The sequence below is a fragment of the Schistocerca cancellata genome, chromosome 3, assembly GCF_023864275.1.
Source record: "Schistocerca cancellata isolate TAMUIC-IGC-003103 chromosome 3, iqSchCanc2.1, whole genome shotgun sequence".
NCBI lineage: Eukaryota > Metazoa > Arthropoda > Insecta > Orthoptera > Acrididae > Schistocerca > Schistocerca cancellata.
Genome location: NC_064628.1, coordinates 452,678,682 through 452,697,746, shown reverse-complemented (window position 1 = coordinate 452,697,746; position 19,065 = coordinate 452,678,682). Strand labels below are relative to the sequence as shown.

General features: G+C 43.2%; 1 protein-coding gene across 1 annotated transcript in view; it reads right to left on the bottom strand.

Moving 5' to 3' along the window:
* Positions 1-1,363: 1,363 nt before the first annotated feature.
* LOC126175218 (peritrophin-1-like) overlaps positions 1,364-19,065 on the bottom strand; it is a 76,073-nt gene continuing 58,371 nt past the window's right edge. Inside the window, exon 3 of the mRNA XM_049921848.1 lies at positions 1,364-1,574. Coding sequence (XP_049777805.1) covers positions 1,493-1,574 — 82 coding nt within the window. The 3' untranslated portion in view covers positions 1,364-1,492. The remainder of the gene's footprint in view (positions 1,575-19,065) is intronic.

The following is a 19,065-nucleotide window of genomic DNA, read 5'->3' as shown; positions in this document are numbered from 1 at the left end:
ATTCTCTGCTCCCACGTTTAGAATGTTATCCCGTCGTTGATTATTCCATCTTTTTCTTATGGTCCCCCTCCAACTTGACAGTCCCCTACCAGCGATAATTCATAATATGTCGCTGATATATAGTTCATCATGACACTTTTTCAATCACATGCCACATGTACTGCGGATGCTCGTAACTAGACTTTAATGCAGTGGTTTCCACTGCCATCTGCGTCCTCAAGCCAGTGTTCCTTGTTGAGTCATCCATCTTTTACTGGCAGTTTCCCAATCCAACGGCAATAGTGCGCCCTTAACCACTGTCTGGCCTCCTCCCCCCTTTTTGACAAGGCCAGTGAAGAACGAGGGGTGACTTCTTACGCCGTCACATATCGCCTGCCAAGATTTTTATTCAGAATTCCAGTAGTGGTTTGATTGACACCAGGGTCCCGGGACTTTTTTATTTCTAGTTAAAATCTCTATCTCCAGATCACGGGAACAGAACAAATTTAAATTTGCAGGTAAGTAATAACCTAAATCGCCACAAACATGACGACGTGCAGAATCCCTCCGTATGTGGTACTTCGTAAGACATCGAAACAAGGCACACAGTTTTATAGAATGGCCGAAGTCTGCTGGAATAAGGGTCTTTCACCTCAGTAACATTCCCAAATTACTGTAATATACTTACAACTGCCCTCAGCTAGCAGCCTTAATTTACTAAATTCTCCCGCCACTTGTGTTTAACTGTGAATACTGGCATGTAGTAGAGCATGTAGAAGATGACAGTGTTTCTCTGCTGATGATCTATCAAATGTCCTTAAAACATGCATCATTGTTGCCCCATCCCCCCATCCCCAAAATAAATACAAACAATACTACTAGAAACACCGAAGGAAGCAGGACTAAGGCTTAACATCAGACTAAGATTTCAAAATAGGTAAGAAACAACAACAAAACTAGATTAATATTTATGTAGAGAAATACCTCAGCAATTTAGGGAAACAATATAATATCGAAATCTGGATTGCTCAAGATGGATTTGAACCGTCACACTAAACAACGCGAGGTCAATATTTCACCACCATGTTCGACAAAGTACATAATCGGCACTTTGACTCCAATCATTAGCTTGTTTCAATATCATGAAATGTTAATGACACTTTTGTAGACCGCTACGGTCGCAGGTTGGAATCCTGTCTCGGGCATGGATGTGTGTGATGTTCTTAGGTTAGTTAGGTTTAAGTAGTTCTAAGTTCTAGGGGACTGATGACCTCAGAAGTTGAGTCCCATGGTGCTCAGAACCATTTGAAACATTTCAACACTTTTGTATACCCCGCATTAAAGGGCTTCGTAGTATTATTGTTTCCTAATAACAACAAGTCACTTTTATTTTATTCCTGTTTATTAAAAGTTAAATATTACACTAGAGTACAGTGTGAAACCTATTCGAATACATTTAGAGTGTCATGTCAAGTAATGTGATATCACGGGGGAGGTAATCGTCCGGTGCCTTCTACTTCCTGGCCTGGGGCCAGTCGCAGGTGTTGATGTTGGAGTTCCAGACGGTGCCAGTGGGGCAGGCCATGTGGACGGACCTGCCGTTGCTGCACTCGTAGAAGCTGCTGCTGTCGTTCTCGTCAGGGAAGAAGACGGGCGTGGAGCCGTCGTACTGCGGGCAGTTGGGGGCCGCCGACACCACGGCTACCAGCACGCACACAGCCAGGAGAGAAGCCAGCACTGGAACAGAAAGGGTAGTCTGGTCTGGACAATCGTCACCGTGGTGTTCACTTCTTTGCTAAGAAAAAGTATAAACACACATCTAAATAGCTCTGAATAAGTATAAATGTACCTCTGCTAAAACTGTGGTACAAATATTGATGTAAACATTTTTCCACAGAGCTGACATTTAACCATGTATCACTTCTTATAAAGAAGGAAATATTAACTGAGACGATGGTCATACAATCTACATCTACATCTACGTCTACATCCATACTACGCAAGCCACCTGACGGTGTGTGGCGGGGGGTATCTTGAGTACCTTTATCGCTTCTCCCCTGTATTCCAGTCTCGTATTGTTCGTGGAAAGGAAGATTGTCGGTATGCCTCTGTGTGGGCTCTAATCTCTGTGATTTGATCCTCATGGTCTCTTCGTGATATATACGTTTGAGGGAGCAATATACTGCTTGTCTCCTCGGTCTCGAAACTTCAACAAAAGCCCGTACTGAGCTACTGAGCGTCTCTCGTGTAGAGTCTTCCACTGGAGTTCATATATCATCTCCGTAACGCTTTTGCGATTACTAAATGATCCTGTAACGAAGCGCGCTGCTCTCCGTTGGATCTTCTCTATCTTTTTTATCAACCTTATCTGGTACGGATCCCACATCGGTGAGCAGTAATCAAACAGTGTACTGTAACCTACTTCCTTTGTTTTCGGACTGGATTTCCTTAGAATTCTTCCAATGAATCTCAGTCTGGCATCTGCTTTAGCCGGTCGGGGTGGCCGAGCGGTTCTAGGCGCTACAGTCTGGAACCACGCGACCGCTACGGCCGCAGTTCGAATCCTGCCTCTGGCATGGATGTGTGTGATGTCCTTAGATTACTTAGGTTTAAGTAGTTCTAAGTCCTAGGGGACTGATAACCACAGCAGTTAAGTCCCATAGTGCTCAGAGCCATCTGCTTTACCGATGATTAATTTTACACTGTCATTCCATTTTAAATCACTCCTAATGCCTACTCCCAGATAATTTATGGAATTAACTGCTTCCAGTTGCTCACCTGCTATATTGCAGCTAAATGATAAAGGATCTTTCTTTCTATGTATTCGCAGCACATTACACGTGTCTACATTCAGATTCAATTGTCATTTCCTGCATCAGGCGTCAATTCGTTGCAGATCCTCCTGCATTTCGGTACAATTTTCCATTGTTACAAACTCTCGATATACTACAGCATCATCCTCAAGATGCAACTTCTGATGTTATCCACAATCTCATTTACATACATATTGTGAATAGCAGCGGTCCTACGACACTCCCCTGCGGCACACCTGAAATCACTCTTACTTCGGAAGACTTCTCTCTATTGATAATGACATGCTGGGTTCTGTTATCTAGGAACTCTTCAATCCAATCACACAATTCGTCTGACAGTCCATATGCTCTTACTTTGTTCATTAAACTACTGTGGAGAACTGTATCAAACGCCTTCCGGAAGTCAAGAAACACGGCATCTACCTGGGAACCCGTGTCTATGGCCCTCTGAGTCTCGTGGACGAATAGCCCGAGCTGGGTTTCACACGATCGTCTTTTTCGAAATCCTTGCTGATTCATACAGAGTAGATTTCTACTCTCCAGAAAAGTCATTATACTCGAACATAAAACGTGTTCGCCGGCCGCTGTGACCGAGCGGTTCTTGGCGCTTCAGTCTGGAACCGCGCGACCGCTACGGTCGCAGGTTCTAATCCTGCCTCGGGCATGGATATGTGTGTTGTCCTTAGGTTAGTTAGGTTTAAGTACTTCTACGTTCTAGGGGACTGATGACCTCAGATGTTAAGTCCCATAGTGCTCAGAGCCATTTGAACCGTAAAAAGTGTTCCAAAATTCTGCAACTAATCAACTTTAGAGATATAGGTCTATAGTTCTGCACATCTGTTCGACGTCCCGTCTTGAAAGTGGGGATGACCTGTACCCTTTTCCAATCTTTTGGAATGCTACGCTCTTCTAGAGACCTACGGTACACCGTTGCAAGAAGGGGGGCAAGTTCCTTCGCCTACTCTGTGTAAGGTCCAGCAGCCCTTCCTCTTTTCAGCGATTTTATTTGTTTTTCTATCCCTCTGTCATCTATTTCGATATCTACCATTTTGTCATCTGTGCGACAATCTAGAGAAGGAACTACAGAGCAGTCTTCCTCTGTGAAACAGTAGTCTGTCATCCTCTGTTTCAGTACCATTTTGGTCACAGTGTCTCGACATTTTGTTTTGATCCACCTACCGCTTTGACATAAGACCGAAATATTTTATGATTTTCTGCCAAGTCAGTACATAGAACTTTACTTTCGAATTCGTTGAACGCCTCTCGCATAGCCCTCTTCACATTACATTTCGCTTCGTGCAATTTTTGTCTGCAAGGCTTTGGCTATGTTCGTGTTTGCTCCTGTAGCAGTTTCCTAACTCGGTTGTTGTACCGCGGTGGCTCTTTTCCATCTCTTACGATCTTGCTTGGCGCATACTCATCTAATGCATATTGTACGATGGTTTTGAACTTTGTACACTGATCATCAACACTATCTGTACTTGAGATCCGTCAAGTACTCTGGCATCTGCTTTTTGTCACTTTTGCTAAACAGAAAAATCTTCCTACCTTTTTTAATATTTCTCTTTACGGCTGAAATCACCGATGCTGTAACCGCTTTATGATCACTGATTCCCCGTTTCAAATAGTTCGGGTCTGTTTGTCACCAGAAGGTCTAATATGTTATCGCCACGAGTCGGTTCTCTGTTTAACTGCTCAAGGGATTTATTCTAGTATGCATAGAATTACATGTTTCCATTCCTTTCAGATATAATGAATACCGATATTGTAATGTTAATACGATATTCAGTCTGAACTCCATTGATTTCTTTCAGAATGGAGACAGACTTGGGAGTGTTATTGAAAGCAAAGTTTTCGTTCAGAAAGACTTTCAGCATGATTTAAATCCTTTTTAGGGTTTCATAACTCAGTAGGTAAAAACGGTACCCTTATATGATCATTTTTTTGCTTGCCTGCCTGCCTATCTGTCTGTCCGTCTGTCCGACTGTTGATAATTGTATCAAGCTGACAATTATGTCACGTACTGGGCTGAATGGTCCCTTCGCAGTGTAAAATCCTGAAACTTCAAGGTCACCACAAAGTCATGGATAAATTCCGGCCATTACGGCCATTTATGTCGCGTGTTTTGATATTCACAAACTCACTCATCAATACGTATAGGGTACCTTTTGGCCTAGAATCATGAATTTCACAGTACAACCAAAGGAAAAGAATCTTAATACCGCAAATTTGCTACTAAGCCACACGAAAAAAACATTTGTTTCTTCTTATCTGACTCTAAATCTGTCTGACTGTCAAGGCTACTTTTCCTCAGGAAAGGATAGACTTATCAAGCTGAAACTTATATTACGTATAAAGGTCTATAGGTCTTTGGCGATGAAATAAATGTGAGCTTCTAAGCCAATACAACCAAAAGATATGACCATTTACGTCACAAATCTGGATACTAGTGAACTCAATCGTCAAAACCTATAGGGTATATTCTGTTGACCTAATAAAATGAAATTTGGCAAGAAGCAACGTTTCATAGTAGAAGTAAAGGAAAAAAATCAGAAAATCGTTGTAATTAAATCACACGAAAAAATATTTATTTTATCGTTTGCTATCCGACTTCAAACTTGAAATTAAAACCACCAGTAGTTCTGCATTCAGGCTGACTGGGCTGCAATGGTAAAAGTCAAACATCAGGAAAAGAATGGCTTTGTTGTTCATATGACGCGTTTCAGAATTTTTCCATCATTAGATATTCGGGAGCGATTACTGCATTAACCTGCGAATTTTTGTTTCACAAACTACTCGAAAATATGTGCGGGATGGCTCCTGGATATCTCATGATGGATAAATTCCGAAACGCGTCATATGAACAACAAAGTGATTCCTTGTGTGATGTTTGACTTTTACCACTTCGATCCATTCAACCTGAATGCAGAACTGTTGATTGTTATAATTACGGTCGCTTGTATCCGGCAGTTACTGTACGTCACGTCTATGCTAATTAAATTGAAATATTCTCGAAAATATTGCAATCACTGGGGCAATATCTTGCCAGAAGCAATGTCTATAACAGGCAAAAATGGCCGAGATTCTCATTCCAGAAATGGACGAACTGTCTACGTGCATAATTATTTTCTACGTAACTCTCAGTGCGCCAGTCCTACTCGCACATAACCACTTCTTTTTTTTTCCTTTTCTTTTCAAGAATTGTCTCTGTGTGCCAATTATCCTAATATTCTCTTTTATTTGTCCCAGGATGACTTCCTTGTCACCATTAACGTCAAATACACTAAATGTTGAAAGTAGCGTGTGCCATCTCTCTAAATGGCTAATCGTTGTTCCTTGTGCGTCTGTATTTCCACTAGTTTATGTTTTTTGTGTATGTGGTGCAACGATAACTGAACGTGTCCCTAACAACTTCATTGCTTCTGCTTAAATTATTAGTCAACAAAGTACATTATAAAAGATCCGCCTAATAATATACCGTATATCTACATCAGAATAGTCAGTACCAATTTAAATTTCATAGCTCTACGACAAAATAAATAGGATCCTGTTCAGGAGGTCTCTATATTGTGGTTAAATTCATAAAAACTGGGTTCTGTTCAAAACAATGTGATCTCCGTTTCGCCACGGAATTTGAGAGTGAACTGTCGCCTTCCTAAAATAACGAAATAACTTACAGTCTTGCGAGAAGTCTAATGAGTGTCCAGTATATGTCTGACACAAAGAAGCCGCAAGGCATTCTCATGTATTAATGCTTATCAGAGCTTCTGCTTATCTCATGGCACAGCATCTTGCACTCACTTCTGTTTTCTAGCAGGTAAGTAGCAGTTGTTCATAGACTATTGTCTGACAAATATTTTCTGCACATTTCGCTTGCAATATGTGTGTTACAGGTAATAATCATTGTTTTGCACACACAAAAGCGTGAAAGACGTTACAAGTGAGTATCGTCGGAAAAATTTTAACTTTCCGACTTACAACAGGAATTTTCACTTACCTTTCATGATGGATAGTATGCAACACGTTCTGGGCGTCTTTAGTATTTAGAATATACACAACAGTCTGCCATTGAGGCTTTATATGCGCACTAGGGCAGATAATCTGCCTCGTATCAATTTAGATGACAAAAAAGACCGCCATGCGACAGTACATTAAGGGCGTTTCCTTTACACGATTTAGCTCTCAAGAGCTGTCAAAGATAAAACTGGCACAACGTCATGACCTACCCGAAATCATAACATTCTATGCGCTTCTTGGAAATGTGCTTGACAGCTACTTTCATTACATTTCGTAAATCAGATTAGTACGTGAAAATAAAGTTCTTTCCAGCTATTCTGGCGTCATCGTCTGAAGACATAAGGCTTGTTGGCGAAATACTTAGAAGTCGACGAATAATTTCAGTGTATATTTACCCTGTATTGATTCCAAATTTATACAGGAGGCTCGGCAGGATGATCGGTGTCTATTGACCAAATAACCATACCCTGACCTGCAAGAGACAGATAAAACCATTCTACATAAACTGTCGTAATTGTGTATATTATGTACTGTATACAAAAACATAACAGTGAAACGTTGTTAAAGGTAGCAGAGGTCACAGCTGCATTAGTAAGTTTATCTCATGAAACAAAAATTAACTTAATATAGAAATTGAATATTACAAATCTAACTGAAGATCATAGGGGAATTCGGTCCTGAATTATCATCAAATGGGAAGCTTCTCAAGAAAACAGATCATATTATAAACGCCCAGGTTGCTGCTTGATAATGGAAACACAACTAAAGGCGTAAATCAGTGTAGTGCGTATTACTTTAAAACATGTTAATATACAAAAATATAAAGTGCAAAGTAGTAAAAGCAGAGTGGAAACGTCGCAGGGCTGACGAGTTCATTGCAGCCAACACAGGTCGCTATCTGGGCACGCTGTCTAACTTCGTGTGATCCTTCTCAGCCGCTGAGTAGACGGCTCACGACGAAGAGGTCTCGCTGTTACTTCAGTGTTGTACGAGACACAACCATAGATGGAAGCATAACAGACCAAAGACACTATTGGCTAGGAATTAAACATCTATGGTCCATAGCACGCTAACACGACAGTACTGGCGAGCCCCTGCAACACAGTTACTACTGGTAACCCCAGATGCTCGACCAGCCGAAAAACAGGCAACCGCTGGGAAACCGTACTGTACACAGCACGCAAACCAACCACACACACCCCCTACACTGTCTGTGAGCCGATCTATGACCGATCGCCCACTAATGTACAACGATCTTGAACTGTTGCAGGGACGCAGCAACTGCAGCAAGCCCCGCAACGAGCTCCAGCAACGACAAAGGTAACGATGTACGACCTCGCACTAACATAACCGCACCTTGCATGCACTGTCGCAGACAGCAAGCTGCTACTGCCCTTACTACCCGTCCTACTGTCGCAGAGGTTTTTTTCCCTTGGCGCTTGCCTTGGCACTTTTTTTCCTCTGCCCTTACAACCGTTACCTTTCGATCGCTTTCGTCCACTTTCTATCTCCTAGTGGACCATGTTAATGAGTAATCTTAGCCAGACGCATGGATAACATCACAGCCCGCATCCTGTAACTCCTGATTCAAAAAGTAACATGTTATACGGAGGTGACACTAGAACTTTTGGTTTGGTCACCACGATGGAGTGGGCGTGGAGGGGTCCCATCCTTTGTTGAAGAGACAGCAAGTGTCAGAACCAGGCTTGTTTCTGCTTTCTAATGCGCCGCACATCACGTTGTAACGTCAAAACATCTGGTCACTGGGGAAAATCCTTAAAAAATATTAAATTATAGTTCTAACCAATCTCGCTCAGTTCTTTTAAAATTTGTTCTGGAGGGAATTTCTCTTCCTAAACACTTTCACTTCCTCTAGAACATCGAAGAGCCTTCCCTTGGACACTGTATTTAACACTTACATCCCTTCTCATTTATACTGCGTAGTGTTTATTTTCAGCAACGTGTGCCATAGACCACTTTCTTCTGGGAACGTGTACGCTCTTTCAAATGTGCCGTAAATGAACGAGTCGCCTGAAGCACGTCGGGCTAGTTACACTTACTGCAGCTAATTTCATATATGCCTGAATTCACGAAGTTACTACGATTAGGTCATTCCATATAGCTCGAACGATATTCAAGGAATTGAGTTCTGTGATAGGGTATATGACAGAGCTGTTCCGCATTGTAGGCTACTAAATCGTCAAAGAAGTACTGAACTTATAAAGACGTTGAGAAAGCATATTCGGCCAAATACTGGTCAAAATACGATGAAAGACCCACAAACAGCATAGCCTTTGCATTAAACTTTCCACTCGGTCCCAAACCAAAGGACCGATCCTGGGAACACAAAAATATCAGACAATGGGCGGTGGAAAAACAAAACTAAATGGACACTACCACCACAGACACGAAAAAAGGGACTCTGATCAAAACCGTGGTTCGTAGGAATCCGCTGACCTCAAGCTAAAAAACTAATTCCGGCCAGACAAGTTAGCCCCAATGTGCTAGTCAAAGAGGTTGTGAGACTCGCAATTTTAGAGGGCCACATGTTGCGCTAGAATAATGGCGTGGACGTGAGAGACGAGTTGCAAAATGTTGTACGCCTTTCGAACGCAATCAGGAGCGATCGGAGTTGTGAAGCAGATAAATCATCTGCTACGCAAGGAAAGACTGAACCATGAAAACGTCCTATTGTTCCAACATAGCCGCTACAAATTGCCGCTAACGACATTTATGGAAGTCTCCCTCGAGTAAAGAGTGGAGACAGCTGCGTGATAGCATTCTTTGACGTACACTCCTGGAAATGGAAAAAAGAACACATTGACACCGGTGTGTCAGACTCACCATACTTGCTCCGGACACTGCGAGAGGGCTGTACAAGCAATGATCACACGCACGGCACAGCGGACACACCAGGAACCGCGGTGTTGGCCGTCGAATGGCGCTAGCTGCGCAGCATTTGTGCACCGCCGCCTTCAGTGTCAGCCAGTTTGCCGTGGCATACGGAGCTCCATCGCAGTCTTTAACACTGGTAGCATGCCGCGACAGCGTGGACGTGAACAGTATGTGCAGTTGACGGACTTCGAGCGAGGGCGTATAGTGGGCATGCGGGAGGCCGGGTGGACGTACCGCCGAATTGCTCAACACGTGGGGCGTGAGGTCTCCACAGTACATCGATGTTGTCGCCAGTGGTCGGCGGAAGGTGCACGTGCCCGTCGACCTGGGACCGGACCGCAGCGACGCACGGATGCACGCCAAGACCGTAGGATCCTACGCAGTGCCGTAGGGGACCGCACCGCCACTTCCCAGCAAATTAGGGACCCTGTTGCTCCTGGGGTATCGGCGAGGACCATTCGCAACCGTCTTCATGAAGCTGGGCTACGGTCCCGCACACCGTTAGGCCGTCTTCCGCTCATGCCCCAACATCGTGCAGCGCGCCTCCAGTGGTGTCGCGACAGGCGTGAATGGAGGGACGAATGAAGACGTGTCGTCTTCAGCGATGAGAGTCGCTTCTGCCTTGGTGCCAATGATGGTCGTATGCGTGTTTGGCGCCGTGCAGGTGAGCGCCACAATCAGGACTGCATACGACCGAGGCACACAGGGCCAACACCCGGCGTCATGGTGTGGGGAGCGATCTCCTACACTGGCCGTACACCACTGGTGATCGTCGAGGGGACACTGAATAGTGCACGGTACATCCAAACCGTCATCGAACCCATCGTTCTACCATTCCTAGACCGGCAAGGGAACTTGCTGTTCCAACAGGACAATGCACGTCCGCATGTATCCCGTGCCACCCAACGTGCTCTAGAAGGTGTAAGTCAACTACCCTGGCCAGCAAGATCTCCGGATCTGTCCCCCATTGAGCATGTTTGGGACTGGATGAAGCGTCGTCTCACGCGGTCTGCACGTCCAGCACGAACGCTGGTCCAACTGAGGCGCCAGGTGGAAATGGCATGGCAAGCCGTTCCACAGGACTACATCCAGCATCTCTACGATCGTCTCCATGGGAGAATAGCAGCCTGCATTGCTGCGAAAGGTGGATATACACTGTACTAGTGCCGACATTGTGCATGCTCTGTTGCCTGTGTCTATGTGCCTGTGGTTCTGTCAGTGTGATCATGTGATGTATCTGACCCCAGGAATGTGTCAATAAAGTTTCCCCTTCCTGGGACAATGAATTCACGGTGTTCTTATTTCATTTTCCAGGAGTGTATATCGTAAATATTTACAGTTTGATGCAGTCAGTAACGTGACGAGTACGTCTCTAATTTGATGCCTACAATCTGATTATATTGTGAGTATTCATAAGCGTGAAGCATTTCTCTCAGACAATGGTGCACAATTTACAAGCGAAAAGTGGAAAAACTTTCTAAGGAACAACTGAATACACTAAAGTGCAAATTCCAAGATATCGTCCAGAATGAAAGTGATTTCGGTGACATTTCCATGAACTCTCTTGATTTATGTGCACATAAAGCAGTTTACGAAGTGAATTGCTAACATATTTGGAACTGTTCGAGTAAATGGCTAATGATCTGCCAAACACAAAAACAAGTTACATTACACATGAGTTGCTGTTTGACAGCTCAGAGTGGAATGAATGGTGGAAACCCATTCCAAGCTTTAACAAGGTAACCAATCCCATTCGGATAAAGACAGGGACACACTAATTACCCTCTCTATTAGTGAATCAAAGAAAATCGTATGCCAATGAAAAAGTATGTCACTTAAATCTTAAACTATAAAGTCAGTAGCTTAGATTTGTTCCGTTATCGTTCCAAATTTTTCATAAGGCCAAGAAAATTAGGAAATTCACCTGCGGATGGGTGTCTCGTTGTCGCTTTGCGGGGGCCGCCCATGCACCCCGACTCTTGGCAGCGTGTGCGGCGGCGATCTGTGGAGTCCAGTGGACGGTACATGCCTCGTAATCTTTTTAACTGGGTAATTACGTGTGATAGGTGTTTCATCATGACATTCCTTGCACGATCGTAGTAAAAAGAAAGGCGATCGCTTTCATTACTTCTTACAAGACTTGCAACTTCCCAAAAGCAGAGAATGATGAGCAACAGAAATTCAACCCTCAACAATTGAATTTTTGTAGAAAAAACTACATACCCTTGAATTTTTCTGTCATGATATCTTTCTTCACCATCACAGAGCCGCCAATTTCCATGTAGAGGCGAGAGAGGATGCAGAGGTTACCAGAGGGGATGGATTAATTAACTGATCAATTTAATTAAGTAGCCAATCAAATTGATAGGAGTGAGAGGGGGCCATTCGAGTAACTCAGACCTGAAAGTGTACCTGTATCAGCGAGAGGGACGGGGTGGGTTGGAGGTTTCCTAGGGGTGGGCTTGGGGGGGGGGGGGGGGGAGGGTTAAGGACCCGTCAATCAGAAGGATAGATTATCCCCAGGGGGTCAATAACTGTCAAAGGACAACAAAAAGTTTGCCCCTGAGTACTTACATGGCCCTGATATAGGCAACCCACACTTACAAAATGCACTAAATGGCTCTGAGCGCTATGGGACTTAACTTCTGAGGTCATCAGTCCCCTAGAACTTAGAACAAACCTAACTATCCTAAGGACATCACACACATCCATGTCCGAGGCAGGATTCGAACCCGCGACCGTAACGGTCGCGCGGCTCCAGACTGTAGCGCCTAGAACCGCTCGGCCACTTCCGCTGGCTAACAAAATGCACTAACTCTCTCTTTGTCCTCCTGCTTAATGTAGGATGAAAAATGAACATTCATTCATTTTGTAAATATTGGGTTAGATATCTCTTTCTATTTTATGTATTTAAGGACGGGGAAGCTGGTTTGGAGGATGTATTAAAAAATGGAACTACTCACACCAGAACGTTGTGCTGACGGAAGTCCTGTGCTCTAGAATTGATTGATGGAAATCAGTTACAGTCTTAAATGGTGAGACTTGTACCAGCGATATGTTATCAGACATTGTGAACCAAATGTGCCAGTTGAGGTACGAGGCTATAGACTTACTAAACGAGTGGAGAACAGACTCCTCCTCTATAAATATATACAAAAAAATTATATTAGATGGTAAGGAACCACAGAGCCCTACACGAAATGGTGCATATAGAGTCCAAAGTAATGGCGAAGGGCAGGAGCAAAAGGTCTGTGTTGTGACTATATTGATGTCTTCTTAGGTTGAAGATCAAATCAATGCGACTTGTTTCTAATGTTTGTATCTTTCTCCATGTCGAGATCGACGAAGAAAGCATGTTTATGGTGATATGATTGGCCAGCCACAGACGCGCTGGAGTATTTTGTGATGTTGACGTAAGAACGAACTGACAGCAATTGTAAGGGCGTGTTTATTGAAAATTTAGAGGGCCTACTGCAGGATGCGTGAGAATTATGGAATAGAAGGGATATGTTGGTTTATTGGCTGCAACAGAAGCGGGTTTCTATACGTAAAGTCGATGTTTTTAGTTACAGATTTCTTATCATTCGTTGGTACTTAACAGGAAAACTAAAAATGAGACCCGGTGGTGGTGGTGTGTTGGGGCTTATGGGCGCTCAACATCGAAGTCATCAGCGCCCTGACACACATTAAAAGGAACGAATGTGGACAGACCTAAGAAAACTAAAGCACACACTCAAAGAAAGCAGGAAAAGAAGGAAAATGCTACATAAGAAAGTAAAACCTAAGGAAAGGGGAAACATAGCAACAAGAATGTCACAGGAAATTGTAATTGACTGGCCACTTACATAAAATATGGGCGAGCTTGTCACACAGTGAGCAAATTAAAATCCTCTCCCTAAAATCTTTGTAAAAACATTTGACAGGGCACAGAACTTTAAAACTTTAATCACATTCGTCCGAGTGTTGCCTAAAAGAGATGGCAGGTCCGCTGGCAAGTCAGCAAGATCGCAAACAATTCTGCATCAAAGACAGTAAAAGTCTGAGGCAGAGAGTATCATTACAGTAAGACAGTGGATACATATTGGCACAACACTACAATATGTGTGAAGAGGAGTATAAGAGATCAGAGGAGATGAGAAATGTATAAGATTAGTGAGGTACGGTATATCATCAATGGCGGATGTATAAGTTAATTATAACTTTTTAGATTAATTGTGTGTAGGCTCAATAACCGCAGCTCTCAAAAAAAATTTTTTTTTGTAGGATGCGTTTCTTCACATCATAATAAACAACCAGACAAAGATACAAGAAGGAGCCAGCACTAAGAAGAGTAGAGGGGAATATTGATAACTAACATATAGATTAGCATGTCCACTAATAGCGTGGGATACTGGACAAATGCTAAGTGCACTAATCCAGATGACCTTTGAACAACGTTCATTCCTTGTCACTCCATTTCCCAAAGATGAATGAACGGATGAATGAGTTTGATAGTATATTTCTGTACAGACTTAAATAAAGAACAGAATTAAAAAAACATGTTTTTGTAAATCTTGTTGTGCAGGAATCAAACATTTTTTCGTAAAGTTACACTACCGGCCATTAAAATTGCTACACCACGAAGTTGACAAAACAATAACCGTGTAAGATCACGTAATACAACAAAACTTGGCTGAACCATATCAGCATTAGTGATCACTGTTTCAAGTTTATGGTACATGACTCCGTATCAACTTTACATGCATTTATTTCAAAGCAAAGACAAAATCAGAATAACTTCTTAATAATGGTCCACTTATTTAACAATACTCATACTTTTGATATGTCAAATTTGTGGCATGTATTTATCGTGTTTTTGTACATTTAAATGCAAAATCTAAACACTTATAGGACGCCCTACATGCATAAAAAATAAATATATCTTTTAAAAACATTTCAAATCTAAGTATTTATAGAAATGAATAAAAAAATTGTTCTGACTGTGCAAGGAGACGCTGATAAAAAAGGTAAACTTGTGTTTGAGTTTGGGGTTAACTCCAAAAGGTGCACATGATCATTGTACCTATCTGGAGGAACCAACAAACCAAGCACTCACTTATATACTACTCTCACTGGACGCTAACGTCGGCAGATACCCTAGCTCAACTCGCGTGCGGACCTAAGGTACAATTACTGTGCTAGCGGAGAGGATTGCGAACACTGCTGGTGCGATGGTGCGTAAGATGGTCCCCCAGCGTTGCTCTCTCGTCGTTGATGAATTGCATACTGGTTGAGTCAGTCACTGAAACTTGTGCACGACTGACTGTGGTTGCACATTCGTATTGATCATTGCTATGACTTGCCCTACCGTCGCCTTAGAGTGGTGAGAGTATGTTACAGTGTACATGAGAGCTGTGACTACTTGGAGAGATTGCCTTTTGAGATACCTGTCTGTTGAAATGACTTTGTCAGCAATCTGCTGTGGGTCTCTGTAGCGATATATTTTATGAAAGTAGATATATAAACTCGTTATGTATTTTCATGGTGTATTACACCAACCAACTGCTCCAAATTTAATTTTTCTCTTGTCTATTTTGATTTTGTGTCTTTTTACTTCCCTTTTCTTCTGGTTTTCCTGTTCGGTATTTGTTCTTGTAACTTATTTATCTTCTACTTGCCTCGTCTGTTAACTGTGACGCGTTGGGCATATAAATCAAAAAGTCAGGTGGATTTCCGAATATCTTACTCATGCTGATGTAGAATTCCGAGAGAATACATGCCTGCAAAGAGTGTGCATTTATGAGGGGATTTCTAAAGAGTTCTGTATGTCAATATGCTTGTGAATTGAAGAAGCTGTTGACCTACTTGTCCATAGTGGGATTATACACTGTTAGTCAAGAGACGACAAAATGTTACAAGCAAATAAAGCAACTTTCTTAAACCTCTTTTAAGCTATTCACCCTTTCGCTCTGTCACAATGACCTCGGCAGGCCGTCGCTAAAGGCAACCCCCAGAAGGTAGATGCGGTGCTGTTTTCGAGATGCCACGATGGCCGTACTTCCACAACGGTGACATCTGTCTGTTCCAGAGCCACTTTCACCCCTCTGCGACTTTTGTTCACTCCAGCTGGCTATTCCTCCGTCTCGGTGAAAACTTTTGTTTTCAACTGTCTCACCGACGTTCCAATAACTCACTGCACATACTAAAGCCAGTGTCTTATTTCCAATCACTACACTGACATACATAAGTAGCCAAATGACAGTAAAAGCTTATTTATCGAGAAGAATACATTTATCTTTTCAAATCATTCAAATCTACATATTTATAGAAAAGCATGAAAATACACTACTGCCCATTAAAATTGCTACACCAAGAAGAAGTGCAGATGATAAACGGGTATTCATTGGACAAATATATTATACTACAACTGACATGTGATTATATTTTCACGCAATTTGGGTGCATAGATCCTGAGAAATCAGTGCCCAGAACAACCACCTCTGACCGTAATAATGGCCTTGATACGCCTGGGCATTGAGTCAAACAGAGCTTTGATGGCGTGTACAGTTACAGCTGCCCATGCAGCTTCAACACGATACCACAGTTCATCAAGAGTAGTCACTGGTGTATTGTGACGAGCCAGTTGCTCGGCCACCATTGACCAGACGTTTTCAATTGGTGAGAGATCTGGAGAATGTGCTGGTCAGGGCAGCAGTCGAACATTTTCTGTATCCAGAAAGGCCCGTACAGGACCTGCAACATGCGGTGGTGCATTATCCTGCTGAAATGTAGGGTTTCGCAGGGATCGAATGAAGGGTAGAGCCACGGGTCGTAACACATCTGAAATGTAACGTCCACGGTTCAAAGGACCGTCAATGCGAACAAGAGGTGATCGAGACGTGTAACCAATGGCACCTCATACCATCACGCCGGTTGATACGCCAGTATGGCGATGACGAATACCCACTTTCAATGTGCGTTCTTCGCGATGTATCCAAACACGGATGCGACCATCATGATGCTGTAAACAGAACATTGATTCATCCGAAAAAATGACGTTTTGCCATTCGTGCTACCAGATTCGTCGTTGAGTAGACCATGGCCGGCGCTCCTGTCTGTGATGCAGCGTCAAGGGTAACCGCAGTCATGTCCTCCGAGCTGATAGTCTATGCTGTTGCAAACGTCGTCGAACTGTTCGTGCTGATGGTTGTTGTCTTGCAAACGTCCCCATCTGTTGACTCAGGGATCGAGACGTGGCTGCACGGTCCGTTACAGCCATACGGATAAGATGCCTGTCATCTCGGCTGCTAGCGATACGAGGCCGTTGGGATCCAACACGGCGTTCCGTATTACCCTCCTGAACCCACAGATTCCATATTCTGTTAACAGTCATTGGATCTCGACCAACGAGAGCAGCAATGTCGCGATACGATAAACCGAAATCGCGATAGGCTACAATCCAACCTTTATCAAAGTCGGAAACGTGATGGTTCGCATTTCTCCTCCTTACACGAGGCATCACAAGAACGTCTCACCAGGCAACGCCGGTCAACTGCTGTTTGTGTATGAGGAATCGGTTGGAAACTTACCTCATGTCAGCACGTTGTAGGTGTCGCCACCGGCCCCAAACTTGTGTGAATGCTCTGGAAAGCTAATCATTTGTATATCACAGCATCTTCTTCCTGTCGGTTGAATTTCGCGTCTGTAGCACGTCATCTTCGTGGTGTAGCAATTTTAATGGCCAGTAGTGTATACGGGCAATGCGGATGACTTTGTAATCGCCTATACTGCATCCTCATGAGATAACTGGCAGTCAGAAAACAGCCCAATGTTTTTGCCAAGAACGACAGGAAACGAAGAGAGGCATTATGAACTAGCGTGGAAGGGACGGAACAGCGTATATGCTCGGGCTTCCTCACTGTGGTGTGACTAGGGTCGACCGCGTTCCGAAGTACAACAGGGGACTCAGGCCCCATCAGCTGAAAGCCAATTCTTAGCAATACACATTTATATGGGCTGGGGTCATGAAAGTCTGCGTGAGGTAGAGCGTAAAACGAAACCTGATGCGGAGGAACGGCTCCAGCCCAGCCGTAATCCAACGTCCGAAGCTTAAATTGAAAAGAAAGAAAAACGTATTCGCTCTTCTGGAAAACTAGGAAGATGGAGTTTTGCTGGGAATTTCCACTCGACTGCTAGGTGCTTAACATGGATTGGCGGAAGGCTATATTATTTGAAGTAGGAGGGGTACTCGTTTAGAGACGAGCCCTGTGACTGGACAGGAAAGTCAAGCTGTGAGTTTGTGTGAATGGCCAGTCGGGATCTCAGCCTTCTCCGTGAGCAGAGAGGACGTGTCTCTGTGCGCACCATCTTTTGCGCAATGGAGAGGCACTTAGACTCTGATTGATTATTGAGTAGACATACTAGCGGGTCTCTGTGAATTCTTTATTCGCCACTGTGTAAACAGAGTGAGGGTAAATTAAGATGCTCTAACAGCAGTCGGACATTAAAAGTACTTTCTATTCTCGCGTGCCTGTAGTGAGACTAGCCAGTGGAAAATCAGGTGGACTCACTCGCACATCGTATGACACCAGAGCAGTTCACAGGGAAGAGTATTACGGACAATATTAGTCCTAGTGAGTAGGCAGGTTTCAAGCGACCGTCTACCTACTGTGGAGGAGCCGCAGTCAGACAAAAAAAAATGGTTCAAATGGCTCTGAGCACTATGGGACTTAACATCTATGGTCATCAGTCCCCTAGAACTTAGAACTACTTAAACCTAACTAACCTAAGGACAGCACACAACACCCAGTCATCACGAGGCAGAGAAAATCCCTGACCCCGCCGCGCAGTCAGACAATCGGCGTTTTGGATACGGTGCTACCGCAACACGGCAGACTATAGGGCCTTAAGTCTGTAAAAGCGTTGAGTTCCATGTCATTGTGCTGTATTCAAAAGCTGTCAGATTCGTTTGGCAGCTGTCAATAAAAATTTTCTGAGTTTGTGACATTGTCAATATGTAAAACTACCGACGTTTCGTTCACTTGCAACATTAGTTTTACACGCTGACAATCCAATCAAACACAGAAAAATTTAACTAACTGTGACAATGGCCGCAGAAACCTACATTTACATTTGGGAGTTGACTGCTTTTTTTTTTTTTTTTTTTTTTTTTTTGCTACAACTCGATGACATTTGTTTAAGAGGACGACAAGTTCAATATAAATTAATATCAGGCCAAACTCAGAGATATAGTTGAAGATTGGGATACTCTTCTCAATCGAAACTTTTAATTGCATCAGTTAATGATCGTGACATTTTTGCACATATTTGTATATAAATTCGTTTTTCCCATTTTATAATTTCTCATAACTCTTTCAGAGTG